This window comes from Littorina saxatilis, linkage group LG17 (assembly GCF_037325665.1).
Source record: "Littorina saxatilis isolate snail1 linkage group LG17, US_GU_Lsax_2.0, whole genome shotgun sequence".
Classification (NCBI taxonomy): Eukaryota; Metazoa; Mollusca; class Gastropoda; order Littorinimorpha; family Littorinidae; genus Littorina; species Littorina saxatilis.
In genome coordinates, this window is record NC_090261.1 from 43,004,114 (window position 1) to 43,024,582 (window position 20,469).

Genomic DNA, 20,469 nt, shown 5'->3' on the forward strand with positions numbered 1-20,469 from the left:
TTAGAACAAGTAAACCAGACAAGAAATCATGTTTATTTGTACTCTGTGACATCGGAAGATACCAGTTTGTTCTGTGCGCATGCTCTGTGCCGTTTCCGGTTCCGACAAGACGCCAGCCTTTCAGTGTTGACAATAACACGGTCTGTTTCTTTTGAGTCTTGTCATATTTTGGCTTCGACGAAACCGTGATCACGGAAGACGTCTAGTTTTGTTTTTGTTGTGGACGTGAACAACAATATGTCGGAGTCTACGGGCACAGAGGTGAGTGTGTATACTTTTGTTCTTTCATGCGGCAAAAATCTGCTCACAAGACTTGTGATACCTGTCGATCATGATGATGTCCTGGATCAACCTCATTTATAAGCCAGACGTTTCTATACATCAAAATAATAAGATTGATTTCAAGTGCATACATATTTATATGTTTGGACGTTTTAAGTGAAGAGGGGGGGGGGGGGTGTAACGGTTACTCCGGATACCACTACACCACCCTTTTAGTTTCACTTTCGGTTCTGTGGTTACAGAAATATAGGTGGGCGTTAGATCGCATTTCTTCAGGTCTGAAAGCGAGTCATAGCTCATGTCCCAGTGGTTTTTGGCTCACGAAGTGTAGCCTATGCGATCGTAACTTTGTCTGTCTGTGCGTTTGTGCGTGCGTGTGTGTGTGCGCGTGTGCGTGTGTGTGTATGTCTGTGGTAGAAACTTTAACATTTCCGAGTCTATGTGTGAGTGGTTATCCAAGACTATGGATAAAGCTCGCATAAGATTACGTCACGGTCAAAAGTGTTTGACGTCAATTAATGCATCATGACGGCATGCCTCCCTGTAGTCTTTCTCTCTCGCGTGGTGTGTGTGGTCTCGGTCATTGTTATTTTGAGCGGGCCGAGACTACTTGGCAGTCGTGTCCCTGTAAGTAGGCAGACAGATAGATCTAGATCTAGTGTCTCTCTTTCTTGCACAGTGTCACCTAAGCTTACTGTGTGTGTGGGTGTGTGTGTGTGACGGAGTGATTGAGTTTGTGTTACTGTTTGTCTATTTCTTACGTGAGCCTTGAAGGCTTCGCCTCTTGTTTTGTTTGAGATTTCGCCGAGGGGTAGGTCACTAGGTGTTCAGTATATTAAAATCATCCTCACTGTAAATTCGTTAGCAAGTCACTTACCACAGTTGGTTGGTTTGCTCAAGGGCGTTTGCTCTGCTGTTTTATAAATGTCATTGTGAACAGGATTTTCCCATCCGAAATTATTTTGTGTGTGTGTTCTGTGTGTGTGTTCTGTGTGTGTACACATGAAGTGTTAGTTTGAGTTCAGTAGTATTTGATAATTATATAATAAGAAATCAATTTCAGGTTGATGCGGATGTCTCTACAGCCAGTAGTGGCTCACCAACACGGGTGTACCCCCTCAGTGATGTGTCGCTGTCAGGAACCCCTCCAGCGAGGGGAACACCTCCAACGAGAGGGAGGGGACGAACTATTCGGCCCAGGGGGAGAAGGAGCGACACTAACAGTTACAACTACAAGAGAAGCAAGTGATGGTGGAAGAGGGAGACAACCTGATGGAAGTGGAAGACAAAGAGGTGGCAGAGGAAGGCAGAGAATTCGACGCGGTTCCAGGGGACAGTTGGCCGTTACAAGTGCGCTTACTGTCATTCGTGACAGACGTTCTAGAATGAGAGTGAGTGCAAACTTCTTTTGTTTCTTATGTGATTTGGAACATGGTGTTTACTGAAGTGTTAGTGTTGTGTTACTTTTTTTCAGCCCGACCCATGGAGATTGTAAATATGATATGACATTTGTCTTCTCTCTTATTTACTGTTGCAGACAATGATTGAAACTGTTAGCGAGCAGCGTCTGCGAGAGCTGTTTGTGACCATGCTGGAGAAGTACCCCAGCTTGGTCTTCGACGTTCTGGAGCCAGCCCCGGACAGACCAGACCATGGTCACCCCCCACCTGCTGGAGATGGAGTGCCTGACTGGTGCATCTGTGGCAAGTGCCGCATAATGCGAAAAACGATTGAAGAAGTATGTTGCCGTAAGGCAACATGCCTCACACTCTTGGCCGTAAGTCAGTTGTATGTTTGTGTTTGTAGCACTTTCCATACTATCCATTTGATGCAGGTACAGTGGAACCCACATTTTCAGACCTCACAAAGTCTAAGAAATTCAGATCTTAAAAAGGAGGGAGTCTTACTCTTAAAATTGTTGTAAATTTACAGAAGTTATGAAAACAATATCGGAGAAAACAGGGTCTTAAAATGGAGCGAGTCTCCAGTATACTCAAAATGTGACAAGCCTTCAGATAGATAATACTATGTTTTCTCTCAATCTAATTTTGGTTTCCTCTTTTTTCCCAAGCTTGAAATATACAATGCCCCCTGCATAAACATTCATCCAGAAACAGACACTTGTGAGGAAAAGGAAGGAGAAAACAAAAAAAGCAACTTTAAATGGTTTTAATATATATGTGTTTAGAGAGCAAACACATGGAAATTCTAACAATCCTGTATGCAGAACATATAAAACACATACATAAACTCAATTTCTTTACTGAAAAAAGTTAAAACCATCAGTGAGATTACATACCACACATACTTTTCAATATGAAAAGAAGAAAGGAAAAGTATATGGCAGATGTGAAACCACGGTTTCTATGTACAACAACAAATGCATATTTCTTTCTATAACAGGATTTTGAGGTCCTTATTCTGGATGAAGCTGTCCTGAGCCTGGCCAGAAAGTATCGCCAGGACATGATACGGGCAGATGACGAGGCAGACGACAACAACAGAGCCAATAGGCATGCAGCATATCGCCAGTTTATATTGTGGGTCCATGGGAGGCTTGGTGCGGGACAGAGACGTGTTATACCATCGTGTTGCGTTTGGAAGATCAGGGATAAATTTCCAGATGCATGGGGCCAATACACCGGATTTAAACCAGACCGTTTTGGCGATTAAACATGGTTAAAGCCATCCAGTATTTATAACATGTCAAATGTGTCATCTTTTCCTTGTATCTGTCTGTGGCAGTGAACAGTACAAGGCCAAAAATGGGGGCTGAAGGGTATTTTTGAGAAGAAAAAAAAAGAAAACTTTTATCTTGAAATTATGGTTAAATTTGTCACATAATTGTGTACGTGTACTTGTAATTTTTTTTATTTGAGTCACCTAATCTAAAAATTACTTTTTTGTTGCAAACACTTCGTTTGTAATTTTTTTTAATGGTGCTCAAATCAAATGCTGTAGATACTTTCTTCAAAGTACAAAAAGTCAGATTTACAAAAAGTCTACAAGGCCAAGAAACCTGGGGTTAAAATTGCAGAAGATACTAGTGAGTAATTACTATGCCTTTCCAATGGACCGCTAATTGTTTAACGGGGACCAAAATTCTTCGTACCGTAAATATTTATGTCAAAAATCATCAAGATCTGTCTGCCCTACAGAACATCTTTTTTGAGCCGTCCTCTGCCAAACACAGTATCACACAGCTCTGTGCCGCACCCACAACAAATGAAATTGAATATTGATCAGCAACAACAACAAAATAAGAGAAAACTCAAATAGTATGGCATTATCAACGGATGCGAAACCGAAACGTGTTTGTTTTTCTGCATTTTGTGTTCAAGTGCAACTTATGAACACCCTGTTACCATCATATGGCCACAAAGCTGAAGCTAGTTCCCTCGCCCCTATGTCTGTGTGGCAAGAATCAGACAGCAGAGCACATCCTGCAGGCTTGTCCATACCACAGTGCTCTGAGGGACACCACCTGGCCAGAGGAGACAGCGCTACAAAAGAAGCTATACGGCCCCAGAGAGGACTTGGAGAGGACAGCACGTTTCGCCCTGCAGTCCGGACTGACGATCTAACAGCGAACGACAAGAAGAAGAAGAACACCCTGTTTTGCCCATTCAAAAGCTGCTTTGGCGGGCAAAAGAGCAATGATTGTGTATACAAGCTTGGAAAATACCCACAATATCTCTAACCAGCCATCACCTTCCCATTATTCCCTTGACAGAGCTAACCTATTACCCGGATACATTTTTGCTTCCACTTTCAAACGCGTTCCGTACGCCACAAAAACATGATACTTGGCGCTTGTTTTAACCCGTTGTTTGTAGAGTTGGCATTATCTAAAAGAATTATAGAGCATGAAAGATGGAACAATTAATATTACAGAGAGCAAGATGATGTTGGCAAAATCATGTTGTCTCAAGAAACTACAAGTACAAACATTTTAGTTGGGGAAACGACAGTACTGGGTTATTTGGTGTACGAAATGACTGTTGGTCGTCCAACAAGTTGATTTAGAGATTGTTAGCGTTGTATTATATTCATTACGACATAAGTTTTTGTGGACTGATTTTTTGTTTCTAGCACTACCTAAAATCACTGTGGTATAGAAATTATACATGTTGATTACACTGATTATAATTATGTTCTGATCTTATGATGTATTTTTGTTTAAATAAAAAAAACTAACCAAACACTCATTTTCTATTCGGCTGAATGCAAGAAAATCTGGGTTTTTTAGTTTTTTTATGCTATAATTATGGTACACGTTGTGGATTAAGTTATGGTGTCCATTCTGTAAGGGTTTTAACACCTTGGAATATATAGCCTAACAAAAATATCTGAGGTCAATTTTAAAGATCCTGAATCTAAGATTACACAGGCAAAATGACCTGGGATAAAGCCTTCCAAAAATGGGAAAGTCGGGTAAACAAAGAAGTAATGAGTGGATTGCAGCAGATATTTATTTTTCACCAAACACATGCTGTAAACAATTGGAAGAATACAAATTCTGTTTTGTTCTTTCAGCTCTGAGGTATTAATAATGTTTGGTCAGAACTTTCTAAAAACTGGTTAGCTAAGAGGGTTGCAAGTCTAGTTTGAAGAAAAAGCTGGTGTGCCAGAAAATCTGGACACCTGCTCAGCTGCCAGCTGAGCAGTTGGGGGCGGAGCCTGACCCATGATGGTTCGGGCAATGCGGCGGGGATCAGCATCCTCCAGGTCTCTGCTCCTCTTCATTCCGCGTCTGTCCTGCATGCGTTTGAGAAGAGCCTGGAGGGTCAGGTCTTTTAGGTAGCTGTAGTCTTTTTCCTCTTTCACAGGGAACACAGTCCACCGTCCACTTTTTTTTATTGAAGCAACGGTGGTACCTACCAATAAAAAAAATGTGAGGATATATTGACCAAAGCAAGCCTTACACAACAATCACTTTACACGCTGGGTCAATATATTCGTGATTGTAACATATATTTTTTCTCAATAACAACGTTATGGCAACATACCTTTTTAGTTTTTTGTAACACAGTTCTCAGTCTTAGCAACCCCCCACTAAAGTCTCGTGTTAATACTTTGAAGAACAAAAAAAGGAGTATAGAGAATTTTTATAAAAGATACTTTTGGTTTACTGCAGCTTTACTGCAGTTTACATAATAGTTCTTAGTTCTGTGAGCAATAGTGTGGAACGTGGGTTAGAACTTCTAACCCACGTTCCACACTATTGCTCACATAGTTGCCTACCCTGTGTGAAATGTACCTGGAAACATAATTGATGTGTCTTTTTTCTCTCACTGTTTTGAATAGTTTTCTCTTCATAATTTGATGTTTTATGTTATGAACAAATGTAATGTGATTGCAATTTCTATGATTTCTTTTCATGCAGAAAAAAGGGAATAAAAAGGGATACCATCAGCTTGTTTGTGTCTATTGATGTGGACAGTGTATGTTGGTATGTGTGCTGAAGTAACCAAGAACACAATAACCCGTAACAAGAAACAAACAATTGAAACAACATAAAAACAGCAAAATAATGACAAAACAACACCATTTTAATATATATCTTACTGGATTTGTCCATCTGGTTTTGTTTTCACACTCCTCCCCAAATGGAAGTTGTGGTCCAGAGCAGCAAGGACATTCCTGATCCTGTACACTGGAGGCGTGTAAGCATACCTCTTGGCACAATACATGAGTATGTGCTGGTGAAACACCTCCAGGTCAGCTGTGCTCCTGTGTTGTCATAATGCACAGATGTCAGATATCATGGGTCTAAGTTCATACTACTGCTATCAGTATTGTTACCATACCAAACTGAACATGCTATGCTCACTTTATCTGTGTTCTGATGCTGTTTTTAATAACTTGATAGCCCAGGTTTATTCTTTACACACGGACAAACCACATGTTAATGCAAATACTATCACCCTCTTCTCGATTCCCAGTCAATAGCCAAATTCTGGTTATCCAAAAATCGTCTACATGAAAAATATTTTGTCCAAACTAGACTAAATGTAATAAAAAGATCCCACCTTAAACGAAAACAACTCACCGGAAGTTCAAGTAGTGTTTCACTTTACTAAGAAGGCGAGGGTGCAGGAGAATGTTGGCCAGTTCCTTGATGGTATCGCTGTCCTCTCTGGCGTCCAGCCAAGGTTTGTTTCTGTCACTGTCAGACAGCTCACCATGCTGGCAGCATCCAAGGGCCCACTCATGGTCTCCTGTGATGTGGTGCAAAACACCGCGAAGGAGCTCCTGTACACAAGTTTAAAAAAAAAGATACATACTCAAACAACCTTGCTACTAGGACTTACATAATCGATAAACTGAAGGCTGAAATATGTGGTTTAGTTACATATTGACAACAACCCCCCTCAGTTTGTATCCAGAGCAATTAGTTTTTCTATGTCTTGTGTTACACGAACGGATTTCATATATCTTCCTTGTTTCCTTATCTGAAATTTACCCCCAAAAGTCAGCACATTTTATATGGCAATTATATAATTAAGTGCATGGGGTGACAGCTGTTTGTTGGCCATGGAGGTCAACTTTTTAACATTTAAAGTACATGCATAGCATTAAAAAAAACATACCACAAACTGCCTGTGGTCTGTAGCTGTTCGGCAGGTGAACCAAAAATGATTCACGATGTCTTTCGTCCACTTCTGTAGAGCAGCATGTTTCCTTAGGCTTCCAAGCTAAAATACAGAAGCAAATTGTGCATTATGCATACAGCTACTTTACATACCTTTCCTAATCTATTCAATTTTACAACAATAACCATCTCAGTATTACTGCCCTTCCAATGCAAAATAAAGTTTACCAACATGGTGTCTTTTCCATGTTGTTGGAAGATAGAACACTGAAGGTGAGATTATTGCATTTAACACTGTCATATAAGTTATAATAATGCTTCCATCTTGCTTGGTTTGATTTTTGGAATCTCTTTGTTATTACCCACTGGGTCATTTGTCTCAGGTAAAGCTGCTAAGGTCTTTGCAGTATATGGGAAGGTTGCACTTGCCTTCATTCAAGGAAATAATGATCATGAAACACCCTTTTGACCTCCCAATTTTAGACCTCCCCTGTTAAGACCTTACTTTTCCAGAATGTCTGTTCATAACCTCTGTAAATTCACCAACATTTTAACTTTAAGACACAATTTTCTCAGATTGTTGAAGGTCTTAAAAGGGGTCCCATTGTGTCTGTTACTTACTTCTATTCTAACAGAAACACTAGGACATGAAACAGTTATAGACGCTTCTTTTATAAGTCCGATTTGGATCGTATGACATAATCTAAATTCTCCTCAATTAGAACAGTTTTGACGCAGCATCACTCACTTATGTTGTCCGTCAGGTAAAATGTGAAAAGCTTTCATGAATAAACACTAAATTATCAGCTTATTACTTGCCATAAACAAAACGATTTAAATCAACCTTGTCACCCCCGTCGCGATATAACCTTGAATGGTTGAAAACGACGTTAAACACCAAATAAAGAAAGTAAAGTAAAGAAAGAAACCTTGTCACCATATGACAATATACCTTTGTTAGTTTCTTGCTCAGGTTCTTCGCAGCATGCCAGATGTCGTGCGAATGACTCAAAGCAGGATATGTGCCCCCTGAAATATAAGCAACAGTGTCGTTACTTTGTGTTTTAATTGTATAACAACACTTGGAACTGAACTAATTTAGTGCAAATGTAAGCTCACACAACAATGTATGTGTACTTTAAAAAATAAAAACCATTACTTGTCAAAAAAATGTTTTCTTCTGATAACAACCTGACAGATGTTAAAAAACCCAACAACAAAACTCTTTTTAAAGCTTTTGCCATTATTGCATACTCACTCATCACAGCTCCAATGCCTGTGTGTGCATCTGTGACCACCTCCTTCACATTGATGCCCTTCTGCAGGAGGTCACTCATTGCCCTGCGGAAGCCCTCTGTCTCCATTCGTGGCGACTTTCCGTCCGTCTCCCTCTTGTCGACAGTTTTGATGGTCAGGATTTTTTTGGTTTCACTGTCCATCAAAGTGTATGTGCAGTACTGGGCACAGTACCCAGGCGAGTCATTGCGGCCATCTCCTGCAAAAGACCAAGAAACTTACTTGCATGCAACTATTTTTCAAGGAGTGGTAACGGCCTGGTCATCAATGCATTGCGGCTGGCTTGGACTTTCACTCTTTCAGACAGGATAAAAAAAATTGTCAAGGGAAGAAGGGTGGGTTTGGAATCACATTACATTTTCATGCGTGACAACACTGGCCATTATTCTTTCTGCCATTTTGCAAGAATGCAAGTAGCTTCCAAAGAAAAAAAATCACACACAGATCAAATCAATGAATTACCCAAAACAACTATCTAATCTCCTTGTTTCTAATTGAGTCCAGGACCCTGGTCTGGTGATCCTTCCAGAAATCATCGATCGTTGGAACAATGTAATGGCCCTGAATCTGGAAGAAGGACGTCCTTGAGAGCATCTTCAAGTTCAGGTGCTTCCCCAGCATTTCGATTTTGCCAAAATTGTTGCCCGATGTCACTATTGCCATTGCCAAACGGAAGTCCCCGCTGTGAAGGCGCCTGTTGAGAATGGGCTGGGAGCACCAGGTGTTGCTCACATGACCACTATCGCATACCTGTCAGAAAAAAACAGGATCGTAAGATTTTCATTGGAACCAGAGAGTTTTCATGAGTTTGTTTTTTATGGACATGACCATGACTGTCACAAATAATGGCTAACTTAGTGCATTCTTTTGTATCCTTAATCAATCAAAATTCAGCTGTTCAGACGCTGATTCTCTTACTACTCAGTGCTGTCAACTAAAAAGGGTCTATTTATTGTGAATTATATATCTTGTGATCCAGTCTTACCCATTTGACGTACAAAGCAGAGCCCACAAAACTGTGCTCAAGTGTGACTGGTTTGCCACACTTGTCACTGTCAGCTATGCAGGTGGTGATGGAGGTCAGGGCCAACTGCTTGACCTGCTCAACGGAGCAAAGGGCCATGGGAGAGCTTGCCACCTTTTCGCATTCCAGCTCATGTACCAGGTGGATTCCTCTCCCAATGAAGCCTTCCTGCTCTTCTTCTTCCTGAGGGTCCTCTTGCTTCAGTTCTCCAAAAAACATCTCTTCGAAGCTCACCTCTGTTGCCTCTTTCTGTACTTCCTCTGGGCTGAAATAAGTGAAAACAGTGTCACCAAAGCACATAAAGGGATGGCCATAAAAAAATGCATTCAAAAGTGTATACAGTGGAACCCCCCTTTTAAGACACCCCCCCCCCCCCCCCCCCCCCCCCAATTTAGGACCCTGTTTTCTCAGCTTTCCTCTTCATAACCTCTGTAAATCTTCCCCCATTTTAAGACTCCATCCTTTTTAAGACCTGATTTTTTCAGATTTTTTGAGGTCTTAAAATGGGGATTCCACTGTATATGTGTGTCTCTGCACTGTAATGTGTTTTAGATTTATTCAAGCTACAACGTCAACGGTAGACAGCTGCTATGTTGAAGGCACTGTGCTGGACAGCTAGTCTTCACGGATTCGGTTGGCCTACTTCGGTATATCAATAACAATTAATCTATATTAAACCAGTCTGACAATCACAGCGCATGACGTGCAGGAAAAGTAGCGTGCGGTGCCAGTGAGACGTAACATCATGAGTCAACTTAGAAAAGAAGCGACTAAAATATTTAGCCATCTTTATTATCGATTTTGTATTTTTCGTCAAATTCACAACATCCTGCTGTTGCCTATGTTCTTTCAGATCAACACTGCTCGCGTGAAAGAGAAGAAACCTATAACACTTTGAAATTGACCAGGACACTATAAAGTGGGACAATTTATAATGAATAGATATAGTCCGTCCGGGTGACCAGCAGAGGACGTTTTAAATCATTTTTAAAAAATCCAATAAACTTTTGCATAGTGTCTACAAATAAAAGTTGTTGAGGACGATTAGTACTATCTTGTCTGAAACACTAGAGTCAATAGTTTTTGTTGTACTCTGGTAACATTTTCAGCGATGTGACCAAAAGTGGGTAAATATTAACCCCGGATGAGCCTCAGTGACGCATACCGCTGACCTAAGCCAGCCAGGTGTGCCGCGTGAGCACGTTTTTCACACCAATTCTGTAACATTGCATTCCTCTGAGCGTAAAAGTTAAATCTAAAAAAAAAATACAAACACGAGAGTTCAAATGAATATATTATTTATTTATTATGAAGAGCTTATATAGCGCGAACCACAATTAACTGTGCTCTCCGCGCTCTACATGCCGTTTGAAATGGAATTTTTTACAGATAGACAAACAGACATTTTTTACACACAATATATAACGTATTCACATAGACCAGCAAACTTCAAGCCTATTAGGCGAACATTCACCTTTCACGGCCTATTATTCCAAGTCAAACAGGTATTTGGTGGACATTTTTATCTATGCCTATACAATTTTCTCAGGAAAGACCCTTTTGTCAATCGTGGGATCTTTAACGTGCACACCCCAATGTAGTGTACACGAAGGGACCTCGGTTTTTCGTCTCATCCGAGTATTAGACTTTGAGGTAAAGCGTGGGGCTCTTTTGGGGTATACATGTGATAATTTTTCTTTCAATTTCGGACAATTTCACGTGTACAGGGCTTAAACCACAATAGATATTTGTTTGTTTGTTTGTTTGCTTAATGCCCAGCCGACCACGAAGGGCCATATCAGGGCGGTGCTGCTTTGACATTTAACGTGCGCCACACACAAGACAGAAGTCGCAGCACAGGCTTCATGTCTCACCCAGTCACATTATTCTGATACCGGACCAACCAGTCCTCGCACTAACCCCATAATGCCAGACGCCAGGCGGAGCAGCCACTAGATTGCCAATTTTAAAGTCTTAGGTATGACCCGGCCGGGGTTCGAACCCACGACCTCCCGATCACGGGGCGGACGCCTTACCACTAGGCCAACCGTGCCGGTTCCACCACAATAGATACAAACTAGTACTTTTCACACAAAATAGTACTACTTGCCTATAACAACTTTTGTTCTTAAATACATACCAAAATATCATTTGTTTATTTTTAAATAATTTAAAACGTCCTAGGCAAACGACAAGAAGAAGATTTAAAACGTCCTATATTGGTCCCTCGAACAGACAATACAGTAGTCTAAGCAACAACCAAAAAGACCTTGGATACAGAAAAATAAAACAATGATAGCACTTCCATACCAACGATGAATTTAAAACTTATGAACAAGAAGGGCAAAGCCCATACGACTCACATGCTTTACACATTTTTCCTACCAAAATACATGTGACCTTGACCCAAGGTCAAGGTCATCCAAGGTCATGCAACACAAAGCTGTTAATTCAAGACATAGGAAGTACAATGGTGCTTATTGGCTCTTTCTACCATGAGATATGGTCACTTTTAGTGGTTCACTACCTTATTTTGGTCACATTTCATAAGGGTCAAAGTGACCTTGACCTTGATCATATGTGACCAAATGTGTCTCATGATGAAAGCATAACATGTGCCCCACATAATTTTTAAGTTTGAAACAGTTATCTTCCATACTTCAGGGTCAAGGTCACTTCAAAATATGTATACAATCCAACTTTGAAGAGCTCCTGTGACCTTGACCTTGAAGCAAGGTAAACCAAACTGGTATCAAAAGATGGGGCTTACTTTGCCCCATATATCATATATAGGTGAGGTATTCAATCTCAAAAACTTCAGAGAAAATGGGAAAAATGTGAAAAATAGCTGTTTTTTAGGCAACATTTATGGCCCCTGCGACCTTGACCTTGAAGCAAGGTCAAGATGCTATGTATGTTTTTTGGGGCCTTGTCATCATACACCATCTTGCCAAATTTGGTACTGATAGACTGAATAGTGTCCAAGAAATATCCAACGTTAAAGTTTTCCGGACGGACGGACGGACGTCCGGACGGACGGACGGACGGACGGACGGACGGACGGACGACTCGGGTGAGTACATAGACTCACTTTTGCTTCGCATGTGAGTCAACAAGACTTTCAACAACTCACAGAATGGCTTCCAGCTTGGTTCATACTCTGGATCATCAGGATCCGCTGTCTCTTCACAGTCTGACTCAGACTGCAGGGTGATGTCAATAGAAGTCAAGCTGCAAACAGTGTAAAAGGATGAAAAGTTTATCCTAGCACAAGCACAGATATTACTTTCCAGGCATAGAAAGGACAATGTTTGTACAATCTAACTACCTTACGGTTTTCTAGTATCATCGCACACACTTACCTTTCTTTCTTACTTAATGTCACAAAATAACTTTTAAAATGTTATTGCCCTGGTGGATGCCAAAAACAAAAATAAAAAAAGCTCACTTAAACGGATCAAGGAATGATGCTGATGGCCGTCTCAACGCTCTCGCAGCCCTTGTTTGTGTAGGTGGAGTACCTCTGCAACAGATATGTATCATTAATAATTATGTGATGAAATATCAGGCTCAGAAAATACCACCCACTTGCACAAGAAGATGTACGATGAGAAACAAAACAAACAAAAATAGAAATCTTCCATTCAGACCTTCCCAAACCACACAAAACTACTACCCATAATGATCATGGCAATAGTGCCTGAACATGCATAAACAAACAACAAGAAGAAACAAGAAGGGCAAAGCCCATACGACTCACATGCTTTACACATTTTTCCTACCAAAATACATGTGACCTTGACCCAAGGTCAAGGTCATCCAAGGTCATGCAACACAAAGCTGTTAATTCAAGACATAGGAAGTACAATGGTGCTTATTGGCTCTTTCTACCATGAGATATGGTCACTTTTAGTGGTTCACTACCTTATTTTGGTCACATTTCATAAGGGTCAAAGTGACCTTGACCTTGATCATATGTGACCAAATGTGTCTCATGATGAAAGCATAACATGTGCCCCACATAATTTTTAAGTTTGAAACAGTTATCTTCCATACTTCAGGGTCAAGGTCACTTCAAAATATGTATACAATCCAACTTTGAAGAGCTCCTGTGACCTTGACCTTGAAGCAAGGTAAACCAAACTGGTATCAAAAGATGGGGCTTACTTTGCCCCATATATCATATATAGGTGAGGTATTCAATCTCAAAAACTTCAGAGAAAATGGGAAAAATGTGAAAAATAGCTGTTTTTTAGGCAACATTTATGGCCCCTGCGACCTTGACCTTGAAGCAAGGTCAAGATGCTATGTATGTTTTTTGGGGCCTTGTCATCATACACCATCTTGCCAAATTTGGTACTGATAGACTGAATAGTGTCCAAGAAATATCCAACGTTAAAGTTTTCCGGACGGACGGACGGACGGACGGACGGACGGACGGACGACTCGGGTGAGTACATAGACTCACTTTTGCTTCGCATGTGAGTCAAAAAGGAAACAAAACAATCAGGCAAATTTCCTTGACTGGGAACTGAACCCAGATCACTTCTGTGGAAGCACTATCATCCTACCACACCAGGTGGGCTTTCGAAGAAATAAGGGGAGTATACAATCTAACGTTGGACTGTGTCGTCCATGATGAAGCGTCATTTAGAATCTTTCATGATCAATATCTGCTACTCATACTCAACAGACATAAATGTCAGCTTGTCAGGTGGTGATGGAAACTGACCATGACTGGCATGAAAACACACAACAAATGGGAGGGATCGGTTCAGAAATGACCATTTGTATGATGTTGACCAAAGTGGCATAATATTATATACATACTCAGGGAGAAAAAAATGAAGACAGAAATAATAGATGGAATGGAAGCTTCTTGCTTTGGCAGCATGCACTGCTGTGCAAACCGTGCCATTTACTTCTTAGCCCCAGCACCGAGTGGTCAGATAAGGGACGACAGCGCGCTGCCTCAGACTAAAAATAAATGTTGGTAATGTGCACTGTGTGGGCTCGCTGTTGAGCACACAGAACCAAGCCCTGACCTGTGACTGGTCCAGAGTGCAAAATTCGAGTTTCTGCCTGCTCTCTCAGTCTCTGCTGGGGCAAAAACACCTTGTGTCTAATTTTACTGCTACCTCCAAGCAATGCCTTTAGCACTATGGCAGTGTAAACAGTTTCTGTCTCAAACCGCACACAACGTAGGAAGACCTATTCTAGGCACTTGCATGCAATCAATATCATAAACCTGGTTAAAACACTCACACATTCTGTAAATACTGCTCAGTTGTTTTTCACACTGCTAAAAATCACAGGAAACGGAAGAGCAAAAATAACTGTGAGCCTCATGTTCAATGGTCCGAATGTAAGAAGTTTGGCCAATCACAAAGCTGGTTTCAGAACCACTCCTATCCGCTACAGTGTATTGAGAAGTAAGATATGGTAAATGATGCGCTCGGCTTTTATTTCTTATGAGGAGGAGATACAGAAGACAGAAAAGGCCTGCTCACTCGACAAATCCCAGCAAAAATGTTGATGAAAATTATGACTACCAACTTCCAAAATTAAAATCATTACTATAATAATAGTGATCATTCTTTATTGCAATGCAAGACAACTAAAGCAGTGGTGGAGCAGATGACCATAAACCACATTCCGACAATTTACAAGAGTATCGTTGTTAAATACTAAAAGGCCCTACACATGTCTCTGACAGTGCATACATGTGTTCACTGCAAGACAGATACATAGATGATTCACACAATGCCACTTCTGCTTTTCTTTCTTTCGCAGTTTCACACACTCTCTCTGTCTTAGTATGGGGCGGGGATATAGCTCAGTTGGTAGCGCGCTGGATTTGTATTCAGTTGGCCGCTGTCAGCGTGAGTTCGATCCCAGGTTCGGCGGAAATTTATTTCAGAGTCAACTTTGTGTGCAGACTCTCTTCGGTGTCCGAACTCCCCCCCCCCCCCCCCCCCCCCCCCCCCCCCCCCGTGTACACTACATTGGGTGTGCACGTTAAAGATCCCATGATTGACAAAAGGGTCTTTCCTGGCAAAATTGCTTAGGCACAGTTAATAATTGTCTACCTATACCCGTGTGACTTGGAATAATAGGCCGTGAAAGGTAAATATGCGCCGAAATGGCTGCAATTACTGGCCGTATAAAATTTCATCTCACACGGCATCACTGCAGAGCGCCTAGAACTGTACCCACGGAATATGCGCGATTGATTGATTGATTACATTGCAGTGGTGATAACTTGTGTGTGGGAAACCAGCAGCAGATCTAAAATTGCACCGCATAAAAAAGCATAATAGCACAATGATAGGAAGGAATGCTACACATGCAAGAGAAGCTAGCTGCTCCCTTTGATTTGACACTGATAAAACATCTTCACTTTTCCTCTACATGTACATTCAGGCTTTCGTCCTTGGATTTTGGGCGACCAAAAAGAGAGGAAAGGAAAGATAAGCAGAGATGTTTATAGTATTGTTACTGCTTGAAGTTGATGATTCTGTTAGTAATTTCACAACAAAGAGATGATTTTGTTAGCCATTTCACAGCAAATAGTGAAAGAGACTTACCCCTGCTTTGGGCCAACCTGATCTTCATCACTGTCTGTGGTAAGAATTTTCTCAACACCAGACAACTGGCCTTCACTGAAATAAATTGGAACAAAACTAAGCTTTACACAGGTCAGTGACAAGATAACTCGCATGTTTACTTTTTGAAAACAACAAAAAACGTGATCAACATAAAAAAGCCAAATAAACATCCTGTAAAAAAACAACAAGACACAACCTACAAAATATGAATTTGACAACTGTAAAGTACATGATCATAGAATTATATGGTTCAATACCAATTCCTCACACAATTTTTAATTTTTTAATTTTCAATTCACATTTATTGCACCTTTACATTCAAAACTTAAGTCTTCATACCTCTCAGATTCAGCTGCAGATATTTCTGACATTCCAGGTGTTGGGTGGCCCATGTGAAATAAGTGCGTGGTGGTTGCTGGAGTTGAAGTAAGTACCCCTGAGGTACCTGGGACGGGCTCTTTTTCGGAAGCAGCTCTGTAAAATACAACGCACTGTGTCACTCTAAAACAACCTGTATATAGGGAATGCTAAAAATTAAAAAAATGAAGCAGGTGGTACCATGGCAACTGTCATTAGACGCAACTTGTATGTAGTGGGGAAATAGCTCTTTCTGTAGCGGTGCTGCGTTCAATAATACTTCTACTACTTATAAATCGCTATCAGTGTGGGTTCGATTCCCACATTTTTTGAGGAATTTATTTCAACTTTGTGCAGACTCTCCCTGGTGTCTGCGCACCCCTATGTGCTCACGCGCATGCACACGATAAAGAACCTAAATTCACAGCGAAAGTCTCAGTGCTTGGAAACATGAATACACACATGCAGGAAAACAAGAGGCGAAGCCATCAAGGCTCACGTAAGAAATCGACAAACAGTAACACAAACTCAATCACTCCGTCACACACACACACACACACACACACACACACACACACACACACACACACACACACACACACACACACACACACACACACACACACACACAGAAAGAGCATAGGTGAAACTGTGCAAGAAAGCGAGACACTAGATCTAGATCTGTCTGTCTGCATGTAGCCTACTTACAAGGACACGACTGCCAACTAGTCTCGGCGCGCTCAAAATAATAATGACCGAGACTGTCAGTACTTCCTTCGCGTGACGTCTAACCCTCTTACGTCATAATGTGACGTCGATGTAATGTGACGTCTTCAAATGTTAGAGTTTCTACCACAGACATACACACGCACAGACGCACGCACGCACGCACGCACGCACGCACGCACGCACAGACAGACAAAGTTACGATCGCATAGGCTACACTTACGTGAGCCAAAAATGGGTAGTGCCTAGACTTTATCATTGTATGGCAGCTCGCTTTCCCCAGGAAGAAAGCAGCCCGAATTTCCATGAGGGTAACCTAACACTGTAACTGGATTATATAAATATTCCTTATTCCCCACTCTGCTTCTTTACCTCTGTAAACTTGTAGAGCTAGTTATTTTTCGATAATGACCCAGCAACCAAACAAATAACGAGCCAGCAACAGCCTGAATCCTCGATAGTGCAATGGGTTGAGAAGCTGTTCTGTTTTGGTACTACTTTAATTGCGACTGAAAAGTTCCGAACGCTCTATACGTACAAAATATACATCTCTGGAGCAAACAATACAAACATACCGCATTTAAATTAACAACTACAGGCCTGAACACATGAATCTCCATATAAAATCCATGAGTTAGGTTGTTTTCTGAATCTAGATCTGCCGTGCACACACCGTTCATCACAATTAAGCAAATTCCCAAGGCAAGTAACTCATACTCTTGCCGACAAGAGTAGTTCCCCTTCTTTTAACGCAGTTTCTTCGACAACACTGACTGCAATCCGACGGTCAGTTTTCAACAATATTTCATTTTATAAACAGATCACACGCAACCAAATGCACACATCTCATCAATTTAAACAACATAAAGCGGTTTCATACACTATTTTCCCCAGAAAATTGAACTTCATACAGTAATTAACGTTGGAACACGGGTGCAAAAGTTCGTCTGCTAGTCCCATTTGACCAAAGAACATTATCCTAAACGATACTAAAACATAAACAGAACACACAATATCTGCCTTTACCGCCACAGCAGAATAACAGCATATCTGTGTACTTGATTTTAGTCTAAAACAGGGAAACTGACAAGAAGTGTTAACAGAATGGAATGATTTGCACGGAACTATACAACCGCGCATCAGTTAATCGATCGCCTGCGCAGGTTGACTTGTTGAGTGATTCGGATTCGATCAAACTTTCAGTTCGCACAAAAACTCCTGTTTTCTTTGAATAACTGAAGAAAGGAGGAATAAAGAGGTTACACACCTCGTCTCAGTGATTATTAAAAATAATGGTCTCAGTTCGCGGTCATGAAAAAGCTCGCTGAAGCTCGCATTTTTCATGATCCGCCAACTTCGACCATTATTTTTAATAATCACTGAGACTCGGCATGTAACCTCTACTTATCCCTAGACTTAGCAGAAATCATTCATACTTGTTCACAGTTGGAATTGGATGCTTTTTAATTTAAATTTTAGTCTAAATATGAACCTTTTTTTTTAACAAATAAAATTCAATGCTAGTGCTTAGAAGTTGGTTTACTTACCTGCTTGGAACAGAAACAGGTACATGTGGTACAGCTTCATGGTCTGTATGTAACATCTTTGTAGTTGTACTTGTATTGTAAGACTTTGTAGTTTCATAACTGACAAACAAAAACACAACCATTACAATGCATATATATATATATATATATATGTTATAGCCCAAGTAGAAAACTCTTTGCTCTATGCTCCTGTTATATTTTCAGTATCCCTACACTGCCTGAGATCGAATTTGGCCATGTGGAAACCCCCACACGGCTTCCTCCATGTAGACTACAATGATGTTTTAAGCGGGGAAAGGCCCTTTTGAACTAAGATATGACGGGGTTTACAGCGTGACTTTTTATGTCTAGAAGAAAATCTTCTATCAAAAGTACGTTTTCAAAATTTGAGTCCTTAGCGGACTATCATCTCTCAGATGATAACCCCACGTCCGATAAAGACCCCCCTGCGTGTTGATGAGACGAAAAACCGAGGTCCCTTCGTGTACACTACATTGGGGTGTGCACGTTAAAGATCCCACGATTGACAAAAGGGTCTTTCCTGAGAAAATTGTATAGGCATAGATAAAAATGTCCACCAAATACCCGTTTGACTTGGAATAATAGGGGTTCACAGTGTGACTTTTTATGTCTAGAAGAAACCAAGTTTTTCAAAATTTAAGTCCTCATCGGACTGGGGGTGTTATTTTTAACTGTGTTTATAACAACAAACAATACAAATATTAAACAAACAATACAAATATTAACAAACAATAACAACAAACAATACAAATATTAACAAACAATAACAACAAACACAAGCAATTGTGAACACTTTTTATTTGACTGTCCATTGTACACGAATGTTAGAGCAACCACTATTGATACTCTACCAGATAATAATAATATTACTGTTTTGTGTGCTGTGTACGGTACTAGTGACAAGTCCTTGGATGAAAACGCAGCGCTGTTTCATCAGATTCAGAAATTTATATTAGACAGCAAACGTTTTTGTTAATACCATATGTTTAATCATTTTGCTATTAGAGCATCGAATTGATCTATTGTGGATGCAATCTCTCTCTCTCTCTCTCTCTCTCTCTCTCTCTCTCTCTCTCTCTCTCTCTCTCTCTCTCTCTCTCTCTGTCTCTCTCTGTCTCTCTCTCTGTCTCTCTCTCTGTCTCTCTCTCTCTCTCTCTCTCTCTCTCTCTCTCTCTCTCTCTCTCTCTCTCCCTCTCTCTGATTGTCCTCTGTGTCTCTATGTGTGTGTCTCTATGTGTGTGTCTCTATGTGTATGTGTGTGTGTGTGTGTGTGTGTGTGTGTGTGTGTGTGTGTGTGTGTGTGTGTGTGAGATTTCCGTACCACTGTTGCTATAGTTAACGTTGTTGTTCTTGTTTTCATTTGTTTAAATATCATGCATTTATAATATTGTCCGCCACATTACTCGTTTGTTTCTAAGAGCACATTTATAAGTTTATCTCGTTGTTCTCCCCGAATTACAACTTTCAATTACGGCTTTGTATCTATGCAACTGAATAAAAACTGTTTAAACCAAGCAGTAGGATATCCCAGGACCGGGAAGGGATACGTCGTCAAGCCTCTTTTTCTCTGTAGTAGGTTGCTTGTGCAAATTATTCGAGTTTCTGTCTTTGAATTAAAACCCCATTTTAAAAAATTCGTCGTTTCATATTTGTTGCGTTTGTTCACTTTTTAAAACGGGAACTCACCAAAACCACACACTACTTCACACACATTTTATTTTATTTTTTTACTCAGAAAGAGAATGAGAGGTCAGAGAGAGAGCGTGCCGTACTACGCAGCGACTTTATTAATTAGGAGCCGCTTGTTGTCTGCTGACGGCTGGGGTATCGCGAAATAAAAGCGAGCTCCCCGCTCGCAGATCGCCTAAGTAGGAGATTAAATAGGTGGTAAGCACAGCTGGTGTTGTTGAAAGTAAATAACCAAGCTATGCGCGACCGTGTACATAGAAATAATGAATAGAGAGAGAGAGAGAGAGAGAGAGAGAGAGAGATTAAAATCAACGCTATTCAGCT

General features: G+C 40.7%; 1 protein-coding gene across 1 annotated transcript; it reads right to left on the minus strand.

Moving 5' to 3' along the window:
- Positions 1-2,436: 2,436 nt before the first annotated feature.
- Positions 2,437-16,398, minus strand: LOC138953289 (uncharacterized). The gene is made up of 12 exons (XM_070325088.1): positions 16,145-16,398; positions 15,785-15,859; positions 12,646-12,720; positions 12,331-12,428; positions 9,159-9,462; positions 8,646-8,923; positions 8,136-8,386; positions 7,830-7,906; positions 6,876-6,980; positions 6,335-6,537; positions 5,851-6,015; positions 2,437-5,209 (listed from the first exon to the last, which is right to left on the minus strand). Exons 5-12 carry the CDS (start codon positions 9,414-9,416, stop codon positions 4,885-4,887), a joined length of 1,662 nt encoding a protein of 553 aa, XP_070181189.1. The 5' UTR covers positions 9,417-9,462; positions 12,331-12,428; positions 12,646-12,720; positions 15,785-15,859; positions 16,145-16,398; the 3' UTR covers positions 2,437-4,884.
- Between the last annotated feature and the right edge of the window lie 4,071 nt (positions 16,399-20,469).